Source organism: Sebastes umbrosus, chromosome 4, assembly GCF_015220745.1.
Source record: "Sebastes umbrosus isolate fSebUmb1 chromosome 4, fSebUmb1.pri, whole genome shotgun sequence".
Lineage (NCBI taxonomy): Eukaryota > Metazoa > Chordata > Actinopteri > Perciformes > Sebastidae > Sebastes > Sebastes umbrosus.
In genome coordinates, this window is record NC_051272.1 from 17262259 (window position 1) to 17273736 (window position 11478).

Sequence of the window (11478 nt, forward strand, 5' to 3'; positions counted from 1 at the left end):
AAAAAGTTGTAGTATTATGAGAATAAAGTCATAATATTATGAGAATAAAGTCAGACGTTTAAGAGAAATAAGTTGTAGTATTATGAGAATAAAGTCATAATATTATGAGTATAAAGTCAGAAGTTTAAGAGAAAAAAGTCATAATATTATAAGAATAAAGTCATAATATTATGAGAATAAAGTCAAAAGTTTAAGAGAAATAAGTTGTAGTATTATGAGAATAAAGTCATAATATTATGAGTATAAAGTCAGAAGTTTAAGAGAAAAAAGTCATAATATTATAAGAATAAAGTCATAATATTATGAGAATAAAGTCATAATATTATAAGAATAAAGTCAGAAGTTTAAGAGAAAAAGTCAGAGTATTATGAGAATAAAGTCATAATATTATAAAGTAGCAATTTTACATGTTATTTTCTTTTTTTCTTGTAAAGTTACGGCTTTATTATCATAATATTACGACTTTTTTCTCGTAATATTACGACTTTATTCTGTAAATCTCAGATGTTTTTTGCCTCAATGTGGCCCTAATACTCCGTAGTACATTTGCACTTTGGCCCTCACTGCATTAGACTTATATAATATATATAGTAGTTAGACTATAAACTGTGTTGCCTTCATCACAATGATCAAATGTTTTGCAGCTCCAGACAGATTTTTTTTTTTTCTTTCCCTAAAATGTCTCTTTTGATAATAAAGGTTGATGACCCCTGACCTAACCCTTACTTTTCATTTCATTTAAGGCCCTTTCTAAAGGTTTCTAAGATATCCTGCTTACTCAGTGAAATCTCAGACCTGGCAACCCACAGCTGCTGCTCAGCTCCTGTCTCTCTGGTCCAGCCAGCCCACGTATGCGCAGCAAAACCAGCCTATCACCATAACAAAATGCCTGTAAGTTACAATATCTCTCTCATTTCTTCTGTTTGAGTTCATACACAGTGTTGTAAACTTCCAGTGCTTCTTATTGTCAAGTTGCCACCGTCGAACAGCGCAGTTATGTAGTCTGAAACCTAGTAGTTGTGTTGTTGACAGCAGCAGCAGCACATGTAGGGAAAGCTAGTTAGCATAGCATTAGGGCGGCGACTACTTGCTGGAACACAAATGTGTATATAGCCTGTTGCGGAGTGATTTTGGGCCAGGTCACAGTCTGTACCTGTGTTTTCTGTTACACAAGGCCCGTCGGTCACTCTCACCAGATGGACTATATAAACACAATTTAACTAACATCACTTGTATATGGGAATAAACTACAGCCTACACGTGTTCATGCTGTTGCTAAATCATCAGCTAGCTAACATTTTTTTTACTTATTTGTCGTGTCGTCTGGAAGTTAGCTTAAAAAACATAACAAAACACTTCACTATCTTGTCTATCACATTATGAAAACATATATAAGTAGATAATGGTAGCGTGCAACAGCAGTCAAGCTAATTAATAATAAGAATAATACATTTATTTATATAGCACTTCTCAAAACAGATGTTACAAAGTGCTTCACAAGACAATAAAAGCAGATAAATAAAGTAAAACAAATATGGTAGCTGCTAAAACAGAACATCAGACAATAAAAGCAGATAGAGTAAAACAAATATGGTAATGTCCTTCACCTAATGTGATCAAAAAAGAACCTTCAATTTCCATAACAATAAAGTCTTATGTTGGATATAATGTTCTCTGTCTAATAATAATAATAATAATACATTTATTTATATAGCACTTCTCAAAACTGATGTTACAAAGTGCTTCACAAGACAATAAAAGAAGATAAATAAAGTAAAAGATATGGTAACTGCTAAAACAGAATAAAGTCAGACGTTTAAGAGAAATAAGTTGTAGTATTATGAGAATAAAGTCATATTATGAGTATAAAGTCAGAAGTTTAAGAGAAAAAAGTCATATTATAAGAATAAAGTCAAAAGTTTAAGAGAAAAAAGTCATATTATAAGAATAAAGTCAAAAGTTTAAGAGAAAAAAGTCGTAGTATTATGAGAATAAAGTCATAATATTATAAAGTAGCAATTTTATGTGTTATTTTCTTTTTTTCTTGAAATGTTACGACTTTTTTCTCGTAATATTACGACTTTATTCTGTAAATCTCAAATGTTTTTTCCCTCAATGTGGCCCTAATACTCCATAGAACATTTGCACTTTGGCCCTCACTGCATTAGACTTATAAACTATATACTTAGACTATAAACTGTGTTACCTTCATCTCAATGAACAAATGTTTTGCAGCAATAAAAGAAGATAAATAAAGTAAAAGATATGGTTACTGCTAAAAACAGAACATCACAGAACATATCAATAATAGTAGAAGTGGTAAAATGGTAGTACAAGTTGATAAAAACAAATATACAGTGTATATATACATAAATGTGTACAAATGTACACATGCGTCCAGAAACGGATGTATACATACATATATTTATACCCTTCTACTTATAGGAATGCTATCCTAAAAAAATGTGTTTTCAAAAGTTCTTTAAAAGTGGATACAGAGTTAGATGATCGTATCTCTATAGGAAGTGCAGTCCAGAGTTTGGGAGCCCTGACAGCAAAAATTAAAGTGTATGTTAACTTTACTGAAAAGTCAGGTCTAACTTCCTAAAAAAAAAATGTCAAATTAAATGCCACCTCTGATTTGTATTTTTTTCTCCCTAGCTTGCCAGAGATCTCCTCCACCCTTCTATTGAGCATGAGAGAAGACAACATAAAAAGAAAAGACTTGTTCAAAGTCCCAACTCCTACTTTATGGACGTGAAGTGCCCAGGTACAGTAGATTTAAATCCTGTGATACATGCATAAACAATGAGAAATAGATGCAGTGAAGGATTTGATGCAGTGTGTTTGAGCTAGGGATGTCACGGTACCAGAAATCTAGTAGTCAATACCAATACCAGTGAATTTCCACGATTCTCAATACCAAATTCGATACCACGGTAAAAAACAGCGGCGACAGGTAGACCCCCGCAGCGGAGCCCCGCAGCAAAAGCGCTACCGGAGAGTCCAGACACACCGTCACCCGACAGTAAAGATCAGAGTCAGCGGTCTGCACATGTTGACCGTCATCTTTTCTTGTAAAATGTCCGGTGTAATCGGTGACACCGGTGTTGTTACAAGTTTATTAACTGGTGGGAAAATTTTCCTCACTGTCACATCCCTACCAACGACCATACGGTGTCTTTGGTACTGTAGAAAAAGAGTACCGTCACTTTTTTTAAATTTTGGCATCGACTTGGTACCGAAGTATTGGTTCACGTTACATCCCTTGTTTGAGCCATTGTCATGTGTTTTGCAGTGATTTAGCCATATTTTACATTACATTCATGAAACCTTCAGTTGAGTGCATTTATAACTATATATAATGGCCCTATTGTTTAATATACAGTTTAATTCTGTTTCTTGGCAGGTTGCTACAAGATCACCACAGTGTTCAGCCATGCTCAGACAGTGGTGCTCTGTGTGGGATGTGCAACCGTGTTGTGCCAGTCAAAAGGAGGAAAGGCCAGACTGACAGAAGGTAAAACATCCCCCAAAAGTTAACGGGCCTTTGTTTGTCATAGCAGGAAAAGCACAGGTGAAAGTGATAACATTAAAGTTGGCTCAGTTTCATTACCTTTCCAGGTAAGCTAATGCACAATACCAGGGCTTCCCCTAAGTGAAATGCAGCTATCATTAATGTTGTTAAATACACGTGCTTCTCCTACAATGACATGTCAACATGTCTGCCATGAAAAATGTGTATTATTGCTAGTGTAAGTGCGTTATTAGAGTATGAGTAAGGGATAATGTACAGCGAGCCGGGCATTGTTGTGAAATAAATTTAGCTAGCTGTACATTATCCCACTTATCACAAGGCTCCTTACTTAAGAAATCAATAATTTTGGTGCCTTCAAATAGGTTCATGTTTACCATGTTTACCAGACGAGTCCATTAGGAATCCATATATTGGTATTCACAACCTCATAAGAGGAAAGTTTCGTGTTGTGACGTGTTTGTTGACATTGTCAGAAATGGCAGAGGCCATGGAAGTACATTTTTTGGTGCATAATAAATTAATATATTCTAATTGTAATCATATATTGTTTTTCTTCAGAATTTTATAATAGCTCTGAGGAAAATGTCGTTATTCCCAATGGCCTCATCTTCTTCCTCTGTCATTATGCCTTTGCATTTACTGCATTATGTTACCCACTTGCTAGCTTGCTAAATTGTTAGCCTCTGTGGCTTCTAGATGCCGACAGTAACGTTAATATTGTCGTTGCTTAGCGGCGGTGTTCTCTCGACTTAACAACTTCAATGCCATGCATATTGTGTACACGACTTCCCATGTTGTAAACACGGGTTCACGAGTTTCATTTGAAGGCACCATACAACACAAAAATGGTCTGTTATACATATCAGTGTTCTGCTATAAAGAAATAACAGACCGTAGGACGCTGGGATTGACCAAGCAGAATCGAGTATTCAACAAAGCTGTGTAATAAAGCAAAGTATCACTACCTTTTATATGTACATATTCATAAGTTAAGTAGAATGCCGTCTAACACGTTTTCATTTTTGCTTTACAGGTTGCTCTTTCAGGAGGAAGCAGCACTAAAAAGGGATTGCACACTAAATCATGTCTGTAATGAAGCCATGCTGTTGATAAATCCCTTATTTTTCCATTGATTACAATGCAGTTGTGCATTCATGAATGGCAGGTTCTGTCACTGTACAGATGTCCAACTTTTATGATACATTTATAAACTAGCAAAATTTTTAACATGCAAGATGATTAAAAAGTAAGATCTTATTAAGTCAATAAAGAAATCTGTTGTAAAAGTTGAGGCATTCTGGGACTTTTTATTGAGAAATAACCAAAAATGTTTGTCATGACTGAAATTACCTTCACAGAAAGCAAGTAGTCCTTTCAGCTTCTGAAAAGAAAACATATGTGCCATAGATTTCTTTAGAAACGTACACGGATATAAAAGACGCAGATCTTAAATAGAGAACACACAAGACAGTGACACCAAAATACAGTATTGAAACGTTGGGAGCACAAATGTTACATGAAGAGTTCTCCACTTGCATATTTGTGTCCCAGGAGAGTTGCACAACCAAATGGCTTCGGCAACTCTTTTAAACCAGTTGTAACTCATTTTAATTGCATTATTTTGTGAAAAACGGAAATTTAAAGGCAAGTTCACAAAAAAAACAAAAACCCACATGCGCTACAACAATTTGTTTTTATGATCACTGGGTCTGACATTGCACTCCACTTCTGGGACCCTCCTCGTCTTCCTCATAAGCTTCCCTACTGGCGCTTCTCTGTTGTGACTGCCCGTCCACCTCACAGAGCAGCACCTCCTCCATGTCATCAGTAATCATCACGTCCTCCCTGGGAGGAAGCAGCCTTTCCAGCTGGAACATGAGATGCTCTGGAAGCCAGTCTTTCTCTGGAAATTCCACCTGCGGGGGATGAATTACAATTAGCTGAAATGAAAGTTTTTTTCTACAACATAAGAATCTGATTTGAATCCTGTCACACTGGTGAAATGTTTATGTTCAGTGTAGCTTACCTGGAAATGAATGATAAGCTGTCCCTTTTCATAAGGATCCCTGTAAATTGGCATGCCCTCATTCTGAACACATTTGATGTCACCATGCTTGATTACTTCACCTGTTGATTTAAAAAAAAAAAAAAAAAGACAAATGAAATTTGAATTTCAAACAATGTCTACCGGACAAGGCAGCACTGGAGACCAGCTGATCACAGTCAATTACCTGGAAGTGAGCTGATGATGAGATTTCTGTCGTCTAACGTTTGAATGGTCTTCTTGAAACCACACAGAGCCTCAGCAAGTTTGATGCTCATCTTCATTCTCAAATCATCCTCTTTTCTCTTGAACACGGTGTGCTCCTTCTGATCCAGGACAATGATTACATCCCCAGGCTCCAGTCCAGGTTCCTGGTCGCCTTCTCCATTGAATGTAATTTTCTGACCGTCTCTCATACCTGCACAACACAAAAAAAACAAAGTTAGTCCTGTAAATGTGTTTTGCGATGCAAACTAAAGATAAATGTTTTTTGTTTTTTTAAATGAGTATCTCAGATAGGGGAAATAACATACCTTGGTCAATGTTTACTTCAAGAACCTTCTTCTTGCGTTCTACTTTGCGCCCGTTGCATTCCTTGCAGCGGTCCTTAGAGCTAAATTTCTCGCCCTGTCCCTGGCAGTCTGCACACATGCTTTGGATCTGCTGAATCATGCCTGGCCCAATCTGTTGCACCTTGATTTGTACTCCTCTTCCTTTGCAACTTGAGCACTTCTCCAAGGCACCTTGCTTACCACCATAACCTGCATCAAACAGAATAATGTAATTTACTTAACTTAAATCAATTTTCATTGAATGTGGGATAAAAAAATTAAAAAAAACACTACGTACCTTCACATTTTTCACAAATGATATTCTTTTGAAGTCCAAGCTTTCTGGTGCTGCCTTTGTACATCTCCTCTAGTGTAACACTAAGCTGATGGATGACATTCTTCCCTACAGGAAGTTAAACAGTTATGTAAAGTGGTATTTGAATATATTAAAAAGCCTGCTGCTAAATGATTTATATAAATCTTACCTCTTCTCTCTCTCTGCATCCGTCCTCCACCTCCAAAGAACATGTTGAACATGTCCATTGGGGAAGTTCCTCCACTCATGCCTCCCTCTTTGATTGCTTGTTCTCCTCCATTGTCATACAAGTCTCTCTTCTCTGGATTAGACAGCACCTCATATGCTTGAGATATAAGCTTGAACTGTGGCAATATAAACAAAAGAAAAATTTACTTTTTGAAAACAAGACTATATTCAAAGCTTTCATAAACAATGAACCGCTCCACTATTGTTTTTAGTAGGGATGCACCAATCAGTCGCGATACCGAGTACCGGTCCGATACACATCAATCAATCATCGACATACGATCAGGCTCGGCTTCAACATCACTTTCCTAACTTTGTAAAACAAAATGTAACAAATAGATACAAAGATAATGTCAATTTAGTGAATTGTTAAAATAATAAATCGTACACCAACAACTTGGCAAAAAAAGCTTCAAAATCAATCAAAACCTGAATTACAATTCAGGTGTAAACCGTTTCAATGTAGCAACAAGTTGGTCAAAACTAAAAACAATAATTAAAATTTCCAGGATACATATAATGAATATAGTATATAGACTTAAAATGCAATTGAATAGATCGGCCCAATTGTCACCGACATCCGAGAACCGATACTTCGGTACCAAGTCGATGTCAAAATTTAAAAAAAGTGACGGTACTTTTTTTCTACAGTACCGAAGGTACCGTACGATGCCTGTAATGGTCGTTGGTAGGGATGTGACAGTGAGGAAAATTTTCCCACCGGTTAATAAACTTGTGACAACACCGGTGTTACCAATTACACTGGACATTTTACAAGAAAGATCACGGTCAACATGTGCAGAGCGCTGACTCTGATCTTTACTGTCGGGTGGCGGTGTGTCTGGCTCTCCGGTAGCGCTTTTGCTGCTGGGGTCTACCTGGCACCGCTGCTCCGTGCACACCGGCTGTGACGGCTCCATCCACCTCGCGGGGATTACCTCATTAACATTATGGTTCCCTTATAGCGTTGGGATTAAACGTGAAATATTGCCAAAGAGGGGCGTTTGCTTTTCGCTGCGACAATAAATCCTCTGCCTCCTGCTCCTACTACTCTGAGCTGACGGACGAGATGCATTCATGGTCAGTATGTAGTGTCCGTCGTCTTACTAACGATTGATAGCATGCCGCTGATACGCCAAAATGTACAAAATGGGTCAACTCTTTTTATTTATTACTTAAAGGCTACATGCCTCTGTTTTTTGTAATTTTCAAATGTTTTTAATAAAAGATTGTTTTTGTTTTTTTTACCGTGGTATCAAAATTGGTATCGAGAATCGTGGAAATTCACTGGTATTGGTATCGACTACTAGATTTCTGGTACCGTGACATCCCTAATCAGTATCGGTGCATCCCTACTTTTTCGTAAGTGGTAATGACTGATATTAGCTTCATGTTTCCTGATCCAGAGATTATGAATACTAGGGTACATTATCACCATATTTAATGATAATAACACAGAATATGCCGATAGCTGGCATCTGTAATGTGTCAGACCAAGTTCTTTCCTAATCCATCAGCCTAATGAGCCTAGGAGTGTTAAGACACAGTCTATAAGGACAGTGAATTTCATTTTAATTTCACAACCTCTTGACATTGTAGCCTTTTTAATGCATTTCAGCTCAGTGAGTGAGGAGGGCTGATGTGTCTGTGCTGTGCGTAATAAACGGAGCAGTTGCCAGATCATTCTAGAGAGCTCCAGGGTCAATTCAACAACCAGGCGTGCAGTTTATAATTAGAAAGAGGCATTCCTCTGCCGGCCCATACAGGGCTGCAGGGACAACCCTACTGGCTGTATGTACAACTAACACTAACTTACCTTCTCTCCTTCATCGGGGTTCTTGTCGGGGTGAAATTTCAAAGCCAGCTTTCTGTATGCTTTCTTCAGTTCCTCCTGTGAAGCTGCTGGGTTGACACCCAGCAGGTCGTAGTAGCCGGTTTCATGAACCATGGTGACAAACCTGAAGCAACAAGAAAGCAGGAGAGATCCAGTCTGTTCCTTTTCCCTGATGATGATGGGCCTTCAGGCTAAATGTGGAAGACTGTGTATGAATGTGACATTTATATATGTTTGAACATCTGAATGTTATTAATGTAACACTAATATGATGTTGTATATATAGTATGTATGTGATAGACTAGCTGGTGCCACTGGTATCAGATAATGGGGATCCTTTTTAAATAAATAAATAAATAAATGCTAACAGTTAGCTACTTGTGAAAAAAACTGAATTTAACATTATTATCACCCACTAAAGTTCACATTAGCCTGAACGCCTGGCTCGGACACAGTTGCGTAACGTTTCGCATAAAGCAGAGGAAACACGTGTGGTTAAATGTCAACCCTTTACATTACTAGCTTCTGTTAAATGAACCCGTTAGCATGGAGTAGCCGTGTAGCTACATAGGATTGTAAACGACGGCGTGGTGTGCTTACCTACTAGTCAGGTGATATTACTGTGCTAGCTTCAGCTCGCTGGTTTTCCACTGAGGATGGTGGAGGAAGATGGCTGGTTTCTCTTATAGCAGCTCGGCTCCACGGAGCAGAAGTTTCTGGAGAGCTGAGAGAGAAGAAGAGGGGCCGGATGTGTCGTTAGACTGCGCAGTCTAGAGGGGAGCTGGGAGGGTGGAGGAGGAGGGTGTGTACTAAAGTACTAAAGTACTAGCAGTAAACTGTAGCCTACTTAAAGTACCACAAGTAAAAGTACTCATTATTAGTATTTCCGTGCCCTCCCTACTGTGATGCAGACAGTAGGCCACAGCCAATAGGTTGATCCATTCTTGTCTAATACAGCACACAAACATATATATTATATATATTATATTAAATTATATATTTTTATTATCTATTTATTTATTTGCACATAAATAATGCTGCACAAATCAGTCAATGATTTGAAAAACAACAACACACACACACACACACATATATATATATATACATAAAAAATATAAATATTATATATAAAAATGAGATTTGTCAAATATTAAATACTCTCAGCAGGAAACCGGTGGATTGCCTACTCCGGGTAGGGAATGAGTCCTTACCCCAAGTGAAGGAGTTTAAGTATCTCGGGGTCTTGTTCGCGAGTGAGGGGACGATGGAACGTGAGATTGGTCGGAGAATCGGAGCAGCAGGGGCGGTATTGCATTCGCTTTACCGCACCGTTGTGACGAAAAGAGAGCTGAGCCGGAAGGCAAAGCTCTCGATCTACCGTTCAATCTTCGTTCCTACTCTCACCTATGGTCATGAGGGTTGGGTCATGACCGAAAGAACGAGGTCGCGGGTGCAAGCGGCCGAAATGGGTTTCCTCAGGAGGGTGGCTGGCGTCTCCCTTAGAGATAGGGTAAGAAGCTCAGTCATCCGTGAGGGACTCGGAGTAGAGTCCTTGCTCCTTTGCGTCGAAAGGAGCCAGTTGAGGTGGTTCGGGCATCTAGCACGGATGCCTCCTGGGCGCCTCCCTTGGGAGGTGTTCCAGGCACGACCAGCTGGGAGGAGACCACGGGGAAGACCCAGGACTAGGTGGAGAGATTATATCTCTACTCTGGCCTGGGAACGCCTCGGGATCCCCCAGTCAGAGCTGGTTAATGTGGCCCGGGAAAGGGAAGTTTGGGGTCCCCTGCTGGAGCTGTTGCCCCCGCGACCCGATCCCGGATAAGCGGTTGAAGATGGATGGATGGATGGATAAATACTCTTATTAACATGGGAGTGGGCAAATGTGCTTACTTTATGCAAATGTACTGTAATTATAGCCTATATTTATCATTGGAAATCAATTAACAACACAAAACAATGACAAATATTGTCCAGAAACCCTCAGAGGTACTGCATTTAGCATGAAACAATATGCTCAAATCACAACAAGGCAAACTGAAGCCCAACTGGCAACAACAGCTGTCAGTGTGCTGACTTGACTATGACTTGCCCCAAACTGCATGTACTGACTCGTGGGTCAGAGGTCAAGGGACCCCTTTTCAAAACAGTTTTTCCTTACCAAAATTTTGTGCACATTTGGAGCGTTATTTAGCCTCCTTCCTGACAAGATATATCAATCAATAAATCAATAATCCAGTTAGCCTATAATATATCTATATAAACATCCATCCATCCATCCATCCATCCATCCATCCATTATCTGTAACCGCTTATATATATATGTATATATATATATATACTGTATATATGTTGCAGCTGGTAAAGATGGGGCTAATTTGAACTATTTTATACTGCTGGTATCTTAATCTATACATCCGAATATATTTGTGGACTATAGGCTATATGTTATATATATGTATATGTATTAATAATGTACCTGTAAATCAAGTACAACACAATTGTACTTAGGCTAAATACAGTAAATGCACTTAGTTTATATTCCATCATAAGGTCAAATGCTTGTAAAACATTTTACATAAAACAGTTCGATACTTAACAGAAATAAAAGTGCTACTTCCAGAATATGTCTACAGAGTTTGAGAAGCTCATGAAAAGTCTGTCATCGTAAATTTGAATGAACTAAGTAGTATACAAATGCTTTATATCAAAGATAGTCTTTCTGTCAGGTAGGAACTAGCCTATATATCAGAAGGGCTTAAAGTAAGGCAGCTCATATAAACCCAGTTAATCAACCTGTGGCATACTCAAATATTGAGCTATTATAATTTTCATCAGATGTATAACTTACTGTAACTCATAGGCTACTTGGCCAAAGTTGAAAGTAGGCTAATGTTATGATTTGGGTTTTACTTTTACGTGTGTGATTTTAAATTATAACCACACTGTTTTACATATGAAAAGACTATC

The 11478-nt window shown here is 38.2% G+C and overlaps 2 protein-coding genes across 3 annotated transcripts; one reads left to right on the forward strand and one right to left on the reverse strand.

Annotated features, from left to right (window-relative positions):
- Nucleotides 1-731: 731 nt before the first annotated feature.
- On the forward strand, nucleotides 732-4827 carry rps27l (ribosomal protein S27 like). Its single transcript, XM_037767747.1, has 4 exons — nucleotides 732-891; nucleotides 2662-2770; nucleotides 3410-3520; nucleotides 4572-4827. The coding sequence occupies exons 1-4, from the start codon at nucleotides 886-888 to the stop codon at nucleotides 4598-4600; spliced, it is 255 nt and encodes an 84-aa protein (XP_037623675.1). The 5' UTR covers nucleotides 732-885; the 3' UTR covers nucleotides 4601-4827.
- dnaja (DnaJ heat shock protein family (Hsp40) member A) lies at nucleotides 4820-9309 on the reverse strand. Of its 2 annotated transcripts, none has more exons than XM_037767744.1 (8): nucleotides 9116-9309; nucleotides 8494-8635; nucleotides 6619-6793; nucleotides 6432-6536; nucleotides 6116-6343; nucleotides 5770-6000; nucleotides 5565-5665; nucleotides 4820-5454 (listed from the first exon to the last, which is right to left on the reverse strand). In XM_037767744.1, the coding sequence occupies exons 2-8, from the start codon at nucleotides 8623-8625 to the stop codon at nucleotides 5239-5241; spliced, it is 1188 nt and encodes a 395-aa protein (XP_037623672.1). In that variant the 5' UTR covers nucleotides 8626-8635; nucleotides 9116-9309; the 3' UTR covers nucleotides 4820-5238. The 2 variants fall into 2 exon arrangements, with proteins under 2 accessions (XP_037623672.1, XP_037623670.1); XM_037767742.1 differs by having other exon boundaries at nucleotides 9112-9308.
- Nucleotides 9310-11478: the final 2169 nt, after the last annotated feature.